An 18,609-nucleotide genomic window follows, 5' to 3' on the forward strand; every position below is an offset into this window, starting at 1 on the left:
GGGTACTCGTGCAATGCATCAAGACATAATTTCATTTCAATGTTTCCTTTCACTTTTATCCATGTCGATATAATACGATTTTATGTGGTTTTGAGAAAGCGATAATGTTTCTATTTTTAAATAAATATAAATTTGAAAATATCATATAAAGTTTGCAAAAAAATATATCAATATTAGTATCAAATGAACTATTTAAAAGTTCTTGTTTGTATATTTTTTTTAATTCAAATTTTTTATTATAATTTAATTTAACGTAACGAAGTAACTAATTTAGGTTTGATAATATATTTTTTATAAAAATAATAAGTAACTATTCTGTTATAATTTAATAATTATTTTAATTATATTTTAGATTTTTTATATTTTAAAATGAGATGATTATTCTCGATTTGATTACGTTTATCCCCGGTTAGTTACATGAATTCAAACATAGAATTTTAATAAGTTGTACTTATGCACAATTTACTTGTAATCTTGAATTTTAAGTAAAATACATAAGTAAACAGTACTTCATGCATAAAAAATTATTTTTAAGAGTTCTTGTCAAATGCTTTATAATATAGTATAGATTATGTTTGTCCGGAATCATTTTGTTTGCACCTTGACTAATCTTATTGGCCATGCAAATAACAACCATAATTGATTGTTATCTGCATGGAGAAAACTCGCACTGACTGATTCGTGGTTGATATTTTTGTGTACCTTTTATGGGTCGAGCTCGAATCAGTTTTTTCTAATCCAACAGAATTTCTTATGGATCTTATCAAGCCATTTGAGCTCCTTGATATACGCTCGGGTCTTGCTTGGATCAAACTCAAGCAGGCACCACAAAACGTGCTGATTAATATATGACTATGCAATTAACATGGTTATAAGACATCGTTTGGTTCACAAAATGTTTTTGGATATAATGGAATATGTGAACGGAATTGGAGTATGGCAGAACTATAATTAAATATAAAGTAATTTGACCAAGCAGTTTGATGGAAATAACTTGAATGACGCATGTATGTTTGGTTCATTGGACATGGATTCATAATTGGAATGAAATATGACGACCAACCAGAACACCCTTTTATGGTTTTTTTTATAGCATGATGTGGTGGACTGACTGGTGGGTGGTGGTCAGCGGCAATGACCAGGTGTGGGTGGCAGTGGATGGAGGTGGTGGACGTGGCAATGGGTGGAGTTGGTGGTGGTGGTAGGGTAAAATGGTATTTTTATTCTGAGTGGAAATTATGGTTTACGGAATTGAGATTTTTGGATGCGTAAAATAAACAGACGCTTGATTGGTTTATGAATTTCAAATCCATTCGATACATTCCATTCCACCTCTTAAACCAACTAAATAACAGCATGGAAGTTGGTTTAAAGTACCGTTCCAATATTTTTGGAGGCCTTATTGTACTTGTATCAGGACAAACTATAAAAATTCACATCATACGTTATATTAAAAATCTTACAGATTAAAACAGCAAAAATGTCTTAAAATCCAAAATTAACTTAAATAGAATCATTTTTTCTAACACTGTTTGAAACAAAATCTTCAATCAATTATTCATAATCAACTTTCTCTAAGAAATCAGTAAATTAAAATACTGGTATATAGGAGTTTACCAGCTATTGTTTACTCGAGTTCTCAAAAAACCATATCTTGAATCTAGGGCTGAAATCTCCCTCAAATTCGGAGATTTATCAGTGTGTTATTAAGGTATAGTGCTCTAAAAATTACGTCAGTATAATAATAAACGAAATCACTGAAACTGCTATATAGGCTCTACTCGTAGAACAAGAAAGACGAAAACAAAGAACAAGAAAGATTAATATTACTGAACATGAGTCGTGCTTGGTGATTTCTGATAGAAGATGAAAGGTTTTGACTAAATTGCTAAAACACTGTAATTGATAAAATAAGGGGAATAGGGTCGAAAGGACTTAGCTAAAACATTGACTAAAAAACAATATATATATATATATATATATATATATATATATATAATTGGGTAAGCAAATGATCGTGTGAGAATGAGAGTTAATGTGAGAAATGTAAGAAGAGATTTGTACTCTTGATCACCTTTAATCTCAAACCCATCTATGTATGTCTATCAAACATGTGATCAGACCTAATAACATTTCATTCCAATTATTTCAAAGTCAAATTTGTTTGATAAGTTTTATTTCATCCAAAAATATTATGTAAACGCCATCAATGAATTTCAACGAGATTAACAAATTTATTTTTAATTAAATTAATCGACCATTTCACAAGCTTTTTCATTAAATTCAATTTAATAAACAACTTATATCGGTGTTGCACCGATAATAAACATTTTTGAGTGTTTGAATAAACAACTTATACCGGTGCCAAACCGGTAATAAAGAGTTTTTGAAGAAGTTAAACACTTATGACTTATAATAAGTTGATAAATATTTTTATAGAAAAACATAAGTTGTTTCAAATAAGCAATCCCAAAACACCCATTAGCTTAGAAATTGAAAACAAAGTAACATTTAAGCAATAAGAATGTATTTAATAGGTTTTTAAAGGTCTAAAGATTTATTTAACAAATTTCAGAAAGTATAATCAGTTATTTCATTTAAAAAAATTTGTCCAATGACTTAATCATTCTAAACAAAAAAGTCCATTAGTTTTCTTAGACTTTTCCCTTTTTTATTTGTGTTATTGAAAGTGAATGGAGAAATGAAAATAAAATTTCATATAATCGAATGGGAGAAAAAAGAAAGAAAAAAAATGTGACTTTTACAAATATACTTTTATTTATTTTACAGTAAAATGTAATTAACGGGGGTATATATGTCATTTTTTATAAATAATTTTAATTTTTATAAATTTATTTCTCTCGCTTTCTTCCCACATTTTGGATGACTAGAAGGATATTCGCACAATGCAACCGAAAACATCTTGATCTTAATATTTCATTTTATTATTTGTCTCTGTCGATGTTATAATACGGTTTTTATAAAACGATAATGTTTTTATGTTTGAATTAAATAGAAAATTTGAAAAAGATTATCGATATTAATATCAAAATAACTATTTAAAATTTCTTCATTTTTGATGTAAGTTGTTTAGTTCAATTTTTTTTATTATAGTTTAATTTAGATTTAATAATATAATTTTTAATAAAGATAATAATTAAATATTCTGTTAGAACTTAATTATTATCTTAATTATATTTTAGATAATTTATATTTAAGATAAGATGATTATCATATATTTAATTATGTTTATTTGAAGTTAGTTACACAAATTTAAATATAGAGTTTTAATAAGTTATACGACACACAATTTACTTGTAATCTTGAACTTTAAATAATATACATCAATAAATGATATTTGATGTATCAAAAATGATTTTTAAGAGTTTATGTCAAATGCTTTATAATGCAAATGTTAAAAGTCAAAATAATAAGATTTTGATGAACATATAAAAAATGGTTGCAACAAAACTTAATTTTTATATATAAAATATAAATTATATGAAATATTTTGGGCTTATTTATGGCGGGAAAATGGCAGTCTTCCCCCTTTTCTTTTTGAGCCCTAAATTCCATTTTTCTCACATCCCACACGCCTTCGGTCTCTTCAAATTTACGATATCTTCATTCATAGCTATGTACAAATTATCGACCATCATCTCTGCTGGATCAGCTACAAGGCAACGTTAGATTCGTTTATTCGATCAGGAAGTTTAAGCTGCTTTTCAAGTACTTAGGGTTTTGTTTTCTTCGAGGTCTTCGAATACCGTAAATCATCCGTTGTTGTGCTAAATTTCAATTCGGTTGTTGGTTTGTGACTAAAGGTTTGATCTGTTGTGTTTGTAGAACAACACCTTTTGTTTCATCGGGCCAACAATGGCTGATGTATTCGAAGAGGAAACTGAGCAAACAGTTTCACTGAATGAGTATCTTGATGAAGTCGAGGATCAGGAACTTGTAAGTGTACCCAATTCTTTAAGATTCAGTTATTATGAGATTTTTGTCGCTTTGCTGAAAATTTGATGTGTTACTGGCTTGCTGTACATGAGGTTTCATTATTTTTTTGGTAAAATGGATGTAACGAAATTATATTCTAGGTTTTCCCCTGGTGGAAATTAACAAAAATAGTCATTTTGACCGACCAAATTATCTCTTAGCCACTTCTGTCCCACATTTTTAACAAAATCACCACCTCCGCTGGTATCCATTGTCTTCTATTCCACGAAGTAGGCTATGTGTCATTTTATTAATGGGCCATGTGATTCAAACTCAAGAATCTTTGCACTTGTGGAGTTGGTGATTTTTTGGTGAAAGTGGGGAAAGGAATGTCTAAGAGGTGAATTGTTTCGTGGGAAAGGGCCATTTCAGTCAATTTTCCAGCTGGTGGTCTCATGACATGTGATTAGCAGCTTACCTGTACACATCTCGAATTTGATGGAGCTTTTTGCATAATTAATTGTTTGCGATTACTGTTGGGTAAAATGACCGCAAGAAAATCTTCCATCCTTTCAGTCCTTTGCCTTTACTTCGCCATATTGATATGAGTCTCTATCTGTAACTGGGGTGTACAAAAACCCGGCCAGCCCAATTCAACCCAAAATAACCCAACACGAAGTCAACCAATATTGGCCTAGTCGAGTTGTAAAATTTTCAAACAGTAGGTATTGGGTTGGAATCAGGTTAGGTTATTTGAATCCAAGTTACTAAACCCTACCTGATGAATCCGATATCCTTCTATTCATTGAATTTAACATGGTTGTTAAGTCTCTTATTGATGTGTACATTAGACCATTGGACCATCACCCTCATCATATATATATATATATATATATATTCTTTAAATCTCTTCTTCATCTCTATATAACTCCTGCATTTGTTTTCATATATATGTAAAGTAAATGTGATAATTTATATGCAAATTAAGAAAAACATTAATGTGATCTACTTAAGGAGTATGTATAAGATATACCACCAATTGATTAATAATGAATAAAGAAATTATGAGTAGAGAAAGCACCATATTCAAGGTAACAAACATACGCGAAATTTTTTGATGTACCAAAGTTTTAACCCGACTAACCCAACCCACACGGTTTGGGTTGGGTTGAGAAAACTGCAAACACTGGGCTGGTTCACATGCCTTCAATCCAATCACCCAATCTGTGTTCATCCTTACTCTCTAAGCTCAATTTTTCCAAATTATTCTCCATGATGTGTCAATCAGAACAACTATCAAGTTAGCAATTTCAGTGTGTTTTGGATGATCTTAATCAAGTTGATATAGTTTGTTAGCAAACATTCATAAGGTAAAAATCATTAGATGTTTTATAAGCCATATGCTTGTTGCTTTCAATATGCACATATCATTTACACCTGTATCTGCTCCACTTGCAGTTTATGTCAAGGTCGCAGCCGAAGCTAATTATTGTTGTTATGTTTATGCTTTCTCATTACAAGTGGTTGATTATATTAGGCAGTTCTTAAAGGAATAATAGGAAGAACTTTGTGGTTGGAGGTGAATTCACATTTTTGTTTTTGAAGTCAAGAAGTTGAAATTCGAGATGAACTTGGGACCTTACATGTATGCTTTGCTGAAAGATGAATGAAAGGAATAAACATGATGCTTTGACCTCTTTTCTCAAATGTAGTAAAAACTCACTCTATGTGAAGGAAGGACAAACCTAATATGTGCGATAAGCCCATAATATGGTTTCTTTAAGCCAAAGTTTCATTTATAAAGCTGAACACAATATAAACAGATCATGCAACCAACTCAATTGTAGGCTAGTTAAATTGTAATGAGCCTATCACCTTTGTAGTGGCAAATGTAATTCTATCTGTAAAATACAGGAAAAAGACCACATTAAGGATTCAATTATGCCTTCTAAGATGAACAGATCTACTTATAACTCTAATGCTTGTCTCATTGTATTGCAACAATGTTAGTTTTTATTCGATAACATGACTACTAAATCATTATGGTGACCATTATTGTTTGTGATATTGGACTACAAGTTATGTATGGCTGTTGACATGCTTTTTGTACTTTGGTTCCCTATTCAGGAAGCGGATTTAGTTTTGGGTGGAGATGAGGGAAAGGAGTGCACGTACGTCAAAGGTTATATGAAGAGGCAGGCAATTTTCTCATGCTTAACATGCACTCCAGAGGGAAATGCCGGTGTTTGCACAGCGTGTAGTTTGTCTTGTCATGATGGACATGAGGTTCTCTTTTATTTCTATTCATATCTGATAACCTTGTCATTTGGTGTATGATGAACATACTTGCATACATAATCTGTAGACTCAAAAAACCTGATTGCAGATGTTAATGCACTTAGCTCATAGATTGATCCAATTCCTTATGTGGCTTATATTGTCATATACTACTAGATTTGGCTACATGAAACCTATCATCTCTTTAGCTTTATAGAGCCAGAGGTTAAAAGAAATAGAGGGATGTAATAACTTGCATGACACTGCACGTGTGCATAACGTTTTGGTTGATCGATTACGGGTCATGCAATTAGTCTTGCAGTCCATGCACTCAATTCACATGTTGCTTCTTTCCCCATTTCAACCTTTCATAATTGCTTGGAAACAACAAAAAAATATTTTTTCTAATATACTCCACTTTCACATGTAGGTGACTCTGTGATTGGTTTAATAGAATATTTTACTTGCCATGATTGTCACCATCTTTTGTTTTTTCAAGACTTTTTTGACCTTTATTTGGTATCTGGATTTTGAAACATAAATCATGTAATTTGATTCTGCAAGTCCTCTGAAAGAGAAGTTGATGGTGTAGTATTTGGTGGAAGAAACACATTTACAAAGAAAACCATGTAATAACCATAACTAATCCAAAAAACAAAGAAAGAAAAAGAAAAATCTACAAACAATGTCAGAGATGATGGCTTACTTGCAACTTCCATCACCTCTAGAAATCCTCAGTTTTTAGTATGAATTTGACGTTTACGTTGCATTTTTTAATGCTATCCTTCAAAGCTTTATAAAGACACTGCTGGTTAACATCTGGATCTGTATACTCATATAACAAACTAACAAAGTGACCTCCATTTCAGTCTATCTGCTCACATGTTATTTTTATAAAAACACCAATCATTAAGAGGAAAAAACTGCAACGTAAGTGTCCAATAAAATTGAATTCTGTCTCATGTTCACCTAGATTCAGGTTGACATGTGTACTAAAATGCTCAGATGTCCTTTGGTTTGTTTTTTCTATGAATAACCTTGCAAAAAATGTCGCTTAGCCAGCTTATATGATTAGAAAACATGTTGGTCGTGCATGCCCTTTGACCATTGGGGCTGGGTGTATCATTTGATAGTGTTCATGTTTACATATGCTATACCATGGCAATATGCTTATTTCAGTTGAACCTGAAATTTCTAGCTATAGTTTGTTATACATATGATGCTTCTAATCCTCTCCGTTTTCCCTTTGGCATATTTCTCCAACTTGGATCAGATTATAGAACTCTGGACAAAGAGAAAGTTCAAATGTGATTGTGGTAATTCAAAATTTGGAGAAGCCTTCTGCAAACTTTTACCAAGCAAAGATATTGAGAATTCAGAGAATTCCTACAACCATAATTTCAAGGGCAAATACTGTACCTGTGGTCGACCTTATCCGGATCCTGATGTTGAAGAGCAAGTAGAGATGATCCAATGCTGCATATGTGAGGATTGGTTTCATGAGGAGCATCTTGGCCTCGAGTCTACCAATGAGGTTAGTATTATTAATTATATGGCATGTTAACTTCTCATGTGTTATTATCATTGTTCTGCTCAAAATGGTTTTAGAGATGGTTACTTTTTGTGAATATATCAAGAATATCATACCTGGTAATCATACTCCAAGGGGATGTTTGGTTGGTTTTTCATTAAGTCCTGTCTAGATAAAGCTGTCTGTGTGGATTAATCTTTCTGTATAGATTGTGGATGTTTTTGTTTGGAAGGGTTTTTTTCATAGATGGAAGGAGCGTGGTTTTTTAAGTGGGATGAATAGGTTTGAAAAAAAACTTGGCTTTCTGCATAAAGCTTCCCCCTAGAATCTTACTGACTACGCCACTTTATATATCATTAAGCCACTACCAAACAGTCATATGTAGTTGACCGAATAACTGTGAGTCCCATTAAGCTCATTAAGATGCTAACAAACAGGCCCTAAGAATTGTATACATGCAACTCATAGAAAGGCTATTCCTTCAAGCCGAAGAAATTACTGGCTAAAAGAAATGTTACACATTTGTACTTGTGAATTGCGATGAAATTCGACATGGTTATCATTTTGTTGCTAAATCTTTTTTTTTTTGAAAAATTAAAGAACTTGCGTCTTCACACTTGACAACATTTACTTGTATCATTATTTTGGAGTATGGTAATTATATGTTGGCAAAATGCATCCGAATGCAATAAAGTTTGGTTTAGTTTATATTTAGTATAACGTATCATTTTCTTCTCAATCGATGTAATAAAGTTTCAAAATTTTCTATTATATACACATTTTGATTGGTAGCTTGCTGATATTATAACATTTGATGACGTGGATGTTTATGAAAAGTTTACAAAAGAGTTACGATGAAGTGGGCATAAACTTGATGTACATGTCATCAAATGTTACAAGAGCAACATGCTATTGGTCAAAATGGGTAAAAGATAGAAAATTTCGGAACTTTGTTACATTGATCGAGAAAAAATATATTATTGGTTACACTAAATAGGAAAAAAAGGCAAATTCGTTGCATTTTTATTGCATTTTACCCATTAAATGCCAAAATTGGCTCATGTTTAATGACTGGCTCATCACCTTCAACTGCATCCTAGAAGAATACGTCGATGCTCTCAGTTATCTCGTTTTTATATATTTGTGTTGTCATCGAAAATTTAGATACAGATACCAAGAGATGAGGAAGGAGAACCTCTGTACGAAGATCTCATCTGCCACATCTGCTCACCAATCTGTTCTTTTTTAAACCTCTACCCTCAAACCATACGGGCGTTGCATAAACAACAAGATACTGCAACTAATGCCAAAGAAAAGGGCGTGGAAACCGCACCTTCGGCTTCTGGACCCTCAATAAATCTTGAAAATGGCACTTCAGAGTTTCATCATGTAGATCCTACTGTATCTGATGAGAAGGGTATGATTATTGGCGAGAAATCTGATACGTGTCTTCTTGGTGTTGACCTGTTGACCACTGAATTGACCTCGGAAAAAAGTCAACCGATGTTTCTCTCGAAGAATTGGAGGGAGGCACTCTGTGGATGTGCAAGGTGTTCGGGCTTCTATGCCGAGAAGGGAATCAGTTTCTTGCTTGATAAGGAGGATTCTATTGCTGAATATGAGAGAATGGCAAAGCAGAAGAGGGATGAAAAAATGCAGCAACAAGAAGGGGCGGAATTGAGTTTTCTCAGTAATCTTGGGCATGTGGAGAAGATGGAAATCCTTTCGGGCATTGCTGACATGAAAGACGAGATCCGTTCTTTCCTGGTACGTTCAAACGTAATTTGCATGATTAGTGTCGTAAATTCTTTTAAACTATATAACAGTCTGATATAATGCCATATATGATTCCAAAATGATACATTCTTAAAAATTATTATGGATTCTTTAAAGTTCAGAGAAAATTTTGATGCACTACCTTAAGAGTATACTACATTTATAATAATTGTACTTTTGGAAGTCGTAGGTATCATGTCAAACGGTTTTATTTGCACTTTGGAGGCCATAGTTAAACCAAACCAAATGAACTCGGTATATCTCACTCGGAAGTAGAGTCTGGGGGTAGGATTTATACATACCTGTCCTTTTGCTGGTATATTTAGGTATATAACATTACATGATAATTTATTAAATCCATGACCTTCTGATGACTATAAAGCATTTTTCTTTTATTAGGTCAGGAGGTCATGGATTTTATTAAAATCTCATTTAAGATTATATGCCTAAATGATGTGAGATTGTCACAAAGAGTTGAACGTCTGTTTCCATGAACACCCTTGATTTTGCACGTCATGGGTATCATGTCAAAAGTCAAAGTAGGGGTCTCAGGATAAGCTTAGGTTGTAAACAAGAACCGTTGTTGCAAAATGGAAAAAAAAGATAAAAACACCGGTGTGCAAGAACAAACGAATTTTAACGAAGTTTTTATATCTGTATTTTTATAATAGGGTTGGAATCACTAATTCTTATAAACTACACCGGTTCTTATTTTGCATTTTTGATGGTTGGTTTTGCAAGTATGGTTTGTTGCAAAGGCCAACCCATTATTCTTTGAATATACAAGTGATTGAACTCTCACATTGCATTCACATAAAATGCTCAAGTTGTATTCATTTATACCACTTCCTTCCATCCATTCTGTGAGTGGCAATTTAAACCTCACAACGAAACAACTGTTATACTCGTTAGGATAGAGGAGAAACCTGCATACATCCCCCCGCTAGACTCTAGTTCCATATGGGACATACCAGATGTTTGGAGAACGTTCAAGCCGTGATATTTTTCAATTTTTTTAATATTTTATCTAGCTTTTGTGCTTTTAACACTTAACTTTATATTTTACACATTTATAGATCTATCTAATCACATCATTCGTATTTTCATGATTTCATATACGTCATGGATTCACGATTAAAACGAAGTTGTAAAATTACCCTTCTGAGTTCTATTTTAAATGTTTAATCAAAGTCTATATATATAATAATTATTTATATGTTTTTTCTTTTTCTAATATGAATGTAAATTTTTTAATTGATTGAATAACATATAGAAAATGTAGATGTATACATATAGTTCTATATATGACATACGCGCCTTAAAAAACGTTGCATCCTCATCGGGGCATGTAAGCTTGAGGTTTGGTCCCGTCGTTATGTCATGTCTCACGCCATTTTGAACGTCGTCTAAGAATCGTAATTATTGAGAACCAACTATTCATCTATAGTCTTCATCATGATTATCATGCATTTTTATTATTCACGATGTTCATCGTGAATAGTTGCTTCTCATGGTTCTCAAATGAACTTGTCCTCTGAATGTCTTTGGTTAGTTTTATCTAAGGAGCCATTACTAAATGCTTACCTAGTAAGTGCTTAATGTGTCACTTTACCTTAATGAATGAACATGACAAAATGAGAATCTTACCCGGTAAGAGCAATGACAAGGACTAAGGAGCCGTTTACCAAATACTTACCTGGTAAGTGCTTACCAATAAAATTTAATACTATTATTTACTTACTGGGTAAGATCTTAGTCCACCAAAACGACATCGAATGCAACAATTTACCTGGTAAGTGCTTACTGTGGTAAGAATCGTCGCTCTCACTTAACAGGTAAGACTCTTGGTTCTTGTCTCGCTCTTACCGGGTAAGACTCTTGGTTCTTGTCTCAATCTTACCGGGTAAGATTCTTGGTTCTTACCATATTCATCCAGTGAGGTAATGTGACTTGGTAAACACTTACCCGTGTATGACTTTTGGTTCTTGTCTCGCTCTTACCGGGTAAGACTCTTGATAAACGGCCCCTAAGAGTCTTACCCGGTAAGTGAGATTAAAGACTTTTTACCTAGTAAACGCTAACTGGATAAAAATGTTGCATATGATGTTGTTTTAATATACTAAAATCTTACCTGGTTAGTTAAATGAAAGTGTTGACACTTACCGGGTAAACGTTGAGTAAACGGCCCCTAAATGTTAAAATGAACTCTATACATCATACATTGAGGCCCTTGTTTTTTGATCTCATTTCTTATACGTTGTTATCAGGAATCCTTTGATGCATCGAAGCCAATCACGACTGATGACATCCACCAAGTCTTCGATAACCTCAAGAAACGCCGACGAATGGACTGATTGATTCAGATCCATGGTTCTTTTGCGACTAAATCTGTATGGATTTGTGTCGTAAGTCACCCTTGTCTTCGAAAGAACCGACACTCTTGTTTTTATAGGTATGTATGTTAATTTGCATCTCTGATGCTATAAGAACTGAGAAGTGGATCTTGGTTCAGACATGCTATGCTTGTGGTGTTTGTACTTGGTGTTCTTGATTTGCAACTTGGGATCATGTGAGAATAACCGTTAATATGAGAATGATGAAAATGTTTCCGAGTCTTTGGATGAGTTGGGTCCTTTTAGCAGCTTAATGAGTTTAATGGGACTCACAACTTATTTGGTCTACTATACATGATTGTTTGGTAGTAGTTTAATGATAGAAAGTGGCTTATTCAGTAAGCTTCTAGGGTATATCTTTATGCAAAAAGTCAGGTTTTTTTTCCCAAACCTGCCCCTTTTAATTGAAAAACATGCTTCTGTCATTTATGAAACTCTCTCAAACGAAAACCTTTCCAATCTATACAGACATTTTTATTCATACAGGACTTAATGGAAAAACTAATCAAACGGCCCCTTAGACTTTTTGTTCTCATCAAATAGACAAGGTTACAAGCTCTATTCACCTCTCTCTCTTTTTATAACATATTTTCATCTTTTTTTACTATCTTTTTTCCAATGTGGGACAACTTTACCAGCATTTTTGTAGTTGTTTTTTTGATTATGATTTAAAAAAATTATTGATTAATTTTTATAGTTAAAAATGCACAACGTTATTCAAATATCTAAAAATATAAAACTTTTTTATTATATGATACTATACAATATACATATTATAATATAAAACTGATTATATTTTGAAAACTAATTATAAATAAAAAAATCTAGCATCTCACGAGCTTTTCGAGTCGAGTACTGGGTAGCTTGACTCGACTCGTTAATATATCGAGTCGAGTTCGAGTTTGAGCCAAGCCTATTCGAGTCGAGTGTTGACCGGGTTTTAATCGAATCGATCTCGAGTAGCTTGCAAGTTGTTTCGTATCGTTTAGACCCTTGGTGAGAATGCAAAAGTTTGACTCCTTGTTTTATGCTTATGATTATATTATGTTGACTAAATTGCATTATATAATGAATTAAAAATCAAGAAAATTTGTATATTATAATCCATCTATCTTGTTTTTGGTAATAATTGTCAATGATTAGTTGTATAAATCTGGATTTAAAATTTTAAAACAAAAGCATTGAATTTATCTGATAATTTAGGGTTTGTTTATTAACAGTTTAACGAGCTTAGTATAGCTTACAACTTATTCATGCAACAATATATCATTGTTTGATAGGGGCTTAATGATATAGAAGTGACTTAAAACCTGTTTGTTAGCAGCTTAATAAGCTTAACAGATTCACATCTTATTTGGTCAATTATACATGACTGTTAGGTAGTAGCTTAATGATATAGAAAGTGAGTTAATGATATATAAATAATGCTCATGGAAGACCCCTTTCTAAAAAAAACTTGTCCAATCTATACAGACAGATTAATCACAAACAACTTTATACATACATGACTTAGGAAAAATCAACCAAAAGCCTCTTACTCAGTAAGCTTTTAAGGAGAAGCTTTTTGCAGAAAGTCAAGTTTTTTCTAAAATTGCCCCTCTCAGTTAAAAAAAATATTCTCAATCTATACAGACAGATTGATTCACACATACAACTTTATCAGTATAGAACTTAATGAAAAACCAATCAAACAACTTTTAATGGATATTTAGGATGCAAAAATATACAACATTGATAGCTTTTTTGTTATAATTTATGGGTGTTTCGATTGCTTGGATTACTGAAAGTTGTGATTCACTTTCAAATTGAAATATTTCGATGGTACAATCGAAACTTCAATCGGATAAAATTCAGTAATACGAACAGAGAATCGATGTTATGAATGTATCTGTACCCTTGAAAATCAAAATGACCAATACGAAAAAGAATTCGAAAACTATTAAAACGGCAGTTTCAGAACCACCAAACCGGGTTTAAAATAACAGGGCCAAAAACCGAGTTCAAAATCACCAGCTCGACCCCAGCCAGGGGCTTTGCCCCTTGGACCCCGCTACCCAGAGCGCTGCTACCTGGACCCCCGTTGTTTAGGGCTTCGCCCCTAAATAACAATATACTTTAAATCTAAGTAAACTCAAACAAGTCTGCACTCTGCACTACCCTTACTTGTTCAATATTTATCAAGATTACATTGATTAACAAATTAATCTCATTACACTTAAATGATATTGATGATACAAATCACCAACATTTTTTTAAACACAACAAAAATTATTGATATATAATATTGATTAATTCTGATTATTGTTTGTTGTTATATTTGTTTAAAATAATTATTATGATTAAAACCAACAATAATTAGTTTGTAATATTCAGATTAATTGATTATAACCTTATAATTATCTACTAATAAGGTGTTATAATAAGATTGATTTAAATATTATTAATTTTAACCATATGATTATCTGATTCCAACCTTTTTAAATATGACCGTACATATTAAATCTTAGGGGTCGTTTACTAAACACTTACCCGGTAAGTGCTTATCGGGTAATTTTCCCTACCTGATGAACATGACAAGAACCGAAAATCTTACCTTATAACATCAATGATAAAGATAGAGGAGTTTTACCCGATAAGTGATGATGATGATGACTCTTAGCTGGATTAGCGTTTATCGGGTAAATTGTTACATATGATACTATTTTAATATACTACCATCTTACCTGAGAAAATAGATTATAGTGTTGACTCTTACCGATAAGCGTTTATCGGGTAAACATTTGGGTAAACGACGGCTTAGTTTTTGAACAAAACCCCCAAACTTTAGGGTTTTGATTTATGTAGCACAACTTGTGAACCCACCTCAAAGAAGACACACAACATACACATACACATACACATACACATACACATACACATACACATACACATACACATACACATACACATACACACACTCACATACACAGACACAGACACAGACACATACACACACACATAAAGATAGAGAGATAGAGAGAGAGACCTAATCAAATGAGAACTGTTTTGTTTGTGGTAACCGTGAGATCCAATCACAACCACAAATTACTTTTTAGAGCACGGGTCGGGAGGCATTTCAAAAATGTCAGTGGAGGTCTGGTGTCAAAGTCTAGTCTAGGTTAAATTAGGAAACTAATAGTTTTAGTAATTTTAACTTAAAATATTAATTAAGGGCATTTTAGGGATTTTATAAATATTCTCTCTCATCTCTTCTCTTTTCTCTCTCCAGTGAACCTTATTCGGCGAACCTTATGTGAAGACAAGATATATACACTGTGATACCTACAAACGATATTCACTGTGATACTCAGATATACATACAAGATGCACAACGTGATACCTTTTGTAAAACAATGAAAATAACGAAAATGCACACTATGATACGTTTCGTAAAACAAAGAACATACATTGTGATACGTGAAATATTATGAATGTTATCACTATGATATACTTTGACTCACAAACGTATTTAAAATACGATGTATATTAGATAATTGATATACTAGGTAACTAATTTTAATTAAATATTTCATTCTAAAAAAATTAATTAAATATTTTGTTTAGTTGTTAAAAAATAGAATTACTAAATTACCCTTTTAACTTATTTAAGAAATATCCTTAAATATATCAAATAAGTGGTTCACATTAGATCTCACAGTTATCATAAACTAATAAAAAACGAGTATTTAATTTCAGAGTTTGCTGATCAAAAACAAAAACAACTCTTCAATATTTTTCTCATTATCATTTTAAACATTTCTATTATTTTAATTCATAAGATTTTTAATATAATATGCAATTTTATATTTAATTGATTTATTATCTATTTTAAACCATCTATAATTTTAATATGAATATAATGAAACCTATAAAAAGATTGCATTTTTAAGTGGCCATAATTATCTTGAAAATGGTTGCTTGTTTATCTCTTAATAGTTTTATCAAAAGGTAATTTTTGAATCATAAAGACGTGAATCTTGTTTGACAATTTTTTTTTTGTCTCTTAATGGTTCTAAAACCCTATGAATGATTTTGTATCATGAGCCTCTCTTAACCCTTCAACTCCTAAATTTTATTGTAAACAATTACCGAACAATTTATATTTTATTTTATAAGGTTTTTTGGTATTATTTATTATTAAAAAATATTTTATTAATAAAAAATAGTTTTATATATATTAAAAAAATAAAAGAAAGTATGAAATTATGCTGAGTCAGAAGTTACGTAGCATGTGATTGATTTTGTGTACTGTCGTCCATTACGTTGATAGAATTCAGTTATCAACGTCATCTCTATCGTCATGCTGATGTCACTTTTTTTAAAAGGCCAATGCATTTGTTATCCAGATAACCGACGACATGACTGAACAAGACATGATAAGACATTTATTCAGTGTCTGTTAAGACACGGTCGGATATGACATGACCAGTAAATGACCAATTTAACCTCAAAAAGTTACCACTATGAAAGTTTTAAAGTGAAAAAAAACCTAAACTAGTTTTACCGTTTTCAAATCCTACGATATTCAAATCTTTACACCAATGACAATAGGCATGGCAACGAGGCGGGGATGGGGCGGGTTTTGTAATCCCCGGCCCCGGTTTGTAGTAATGTCCCCCGGACGCGGTCCCTGGTGGGTACGGGGATTATCATCTCGTCCCCGGTCAAATCTCTAGCAATCCCCGTTCAAAACTCGGTAAAACCCCTTAAATAGTATCATTAGTTAACAAAGAGTCTTTTAATACATATATTTCATTGATTTTATATTAAAATAAATACATATATTTCCGAGGATAAAGCCGGAATAATTTCTTTTTAAAGATTTTAAAGAATATGATAAGAGATTCGAAATTCGTGATTACAAAGGTAATTATTAGTTAATAAAGAGTCTTTGTCCTACCGGTATGTGAATCTAGGGGTGTTCATGGGTTGGGTTGATAGGGTTGAAGACATTTAAACAACCCAACTCAATGCTTACGGTTTGAAAAATCTTAACCCAACCTAACCCAAAGTACAACCCAACCCAACCCGTACGGGTTAGTCGGGTTGATACTTTGGTACATTAAAATATTATTCTAACCTTGAATATGTTATTTCTTTAATAATAATTTCTTTTTCATCATCAACCATTTGATACAACTTATCCATATTTCTTACGTATATAACATTCTAGTTAATTTTCTCAATTTACATATATATGTTCACAGTTACTGAGCATGTGTACGAATGAGTTATATAGAGATGTAAATATATTGAAAATATGTGTATATGAAAAACATACATGATAGTGTAATTGTATAATATATATTATTAGAAATTCAACAATCATATTAAATCCAAGAAATAAAAGGATATCGGGTTCATCGGGTTGGATTGAGTTCAAATAATATCAACCCAATATCTACGGTTTAACAAATTTACAACTCGATTAGACAACGGGTTGCTACGGGTTGGATTATTTTGCATTGGATTGAGTTGGGTTGATCGGGTTGGTCGGGTTTTTGAGCATCTCTATGTGAGTCTTTGACCTCCTAACATATTAACGGTTTAAACCTCACCAAATATGAGCAAGATATATGAGTTTATTTGTTTTATTTAACGTAAATAAATATTATATATTTAAAAAAAGGGTAATTATTAGTTGTATTAAATTAAATTAAAAAATATTTATTGGATAGAAGAGTAGGTAGTTGTGATTGTAGACATCCAACTTATTATGTACCGTTGGAGGGATGCGACAACGTGGGTCACCATCATTTCTATCTATTTATTTTATAAATATATAAAATAATCAAATTTACATAAAAAAATAATAATTAAATAAGAGAATAGTATAACGGTCGAATCATATATGATTCACACGATTTGGGGCGCAAGGTGAGGTCGTGGGACATATCGCCTGCATACCTTTGCGTTGACCGTAGTGTAAAATCACATGTGATTTGTCTGTTTGATGTTCTTTTATTTGGTTACCGTTCTTGTTTGAACCTCCCTCTATGTATGTGTGTATATGTACGTATGTAAGTATGTAGGGAAGAGCTCAAATGAGAACACATGCATTCTATGAAAATGTGAAAGCATCATTGTACTATAGATAATGACATGTGGTCCTATAGTCCATTATATATGATACACATGTGATACTAAATCAAAAATGCGGATAACATTTGACGGGACCTAGGTTGTCGGCCAAGTCGCCTATATATTACTAGGCCGCATCACATGTGTTACCACATGTCATAAATATGGTCTTGGTGTGATAATATAAATCTATCTCATGAGATACTAAATCAGAGAAATATTCATCGCGGGGCCAAAGTCGTCCCCATACCACCAGGTCTCCTCAAATGTATTATCCCATGTGACCGGACATGTTCTTGTTATGTTAATTAATATACACTTGATGGTTAAAAAAATTAATAATATAATATATAAATTAATAAAAATTCAATATGATTTATTATATATATATATATATATATATTGAGCTATTATGCAACCTTTTACATTTGTACAACAATACAACTCAATCTCAACCGTTCATTTAATTTGATGAATATGTGATCTCATAAAAGTTTGATTGTTTTCTAATATAAAATATTGATTATAATTAATGAACTCTAGTCATCTTCCATAAATATTCAAATCATAATAAAT

General features: G+C 32.1%; 1 protein-coding gene across 3 annotated transcripts; it reads left to right on the forward strand.

The window, feature by feature from the left end:
• The first annotated feature begins 3,560 nt into the window (after window positions 1–3,560).
• On the forward strand, window positions 3,561–12,135 carry LOC112499658 (putative E3 ubiquitin-protein ligase UBR7). Of its 3 annotated transcripts, none has more exons than XM_025102979.1 (6): window positions 3,561–3,755; window positions 3,847–3,957; window positions 6,064–6,222; window positions 7,487–7,747; window positions 8,909–9,511; window positions 11,788–12,135. In XM_025102979.1, exons 2-6 carry the CDS (start codon window positions 3,877–3,879, stop codon window positions 11,872–11,874), a joined length of 1,191 nt encoding a protein of 396 aa, XP_024958747.1. In that variant the 5' UTR covers window positions 3,561–3,755; window positions 3,847–3,876; the 3' UTR covers window positions 11,875–12,135. The 3 variants fall into 3 exon arrangements, with proteins under 3 accessions (XP_024958747.1, XP_024958749.1, XP_024958748.1); XM_025102981.1 differs by having other exon boundaries at window positions 8,915–9,511; XM_025102980.1 differs by having other exon boundaries at window positions 3,580–3,768.
• The last annotated feature ends 6,474 nt before the right edge of the window (window positions 12,136–18,609 follow it).

The sequence above is a fragment of the Cynara cardunculus genome (assembly GCF_001531365.2).
Source record: "Cynara cardunculus var. scolymus isolate 2C chromosome LG 16, CcrdV1, whole genome shotgun sequence".
Taxonomy (NCBI): domain Eukaryota; kingdom Viridiplantae; phylum Streptophyta; class Magnoliopsida; order Asterales; family Asteraceae; genus Cynara; species Cynara cardunculus.

Bases quoted from the DNA above. Each gene is read 5' to 3' on its own strand.
- LOC112499658 (XM_025102979.1), top strand. From the start codon at position 3,877: ATGGCTGATGTATTCGAAGAGGAAACTGAGCAAACAGTTTCACTGAAT. The intron at 3,958-6,063 runs GTAAGTGTACCC...TTCCCTATTCAG, and splicing joins AAGTCGAGGATCAGGAACTT to GAAGCGGATTTAGTTTTGGG. The intron at 6,223-7,486 runs GTTCTCTTTTAT...AACTTGGATCAG, and splicing joins CTTGTCATGATGGACATGAG to ATTATAGAACTCTGGACAAA.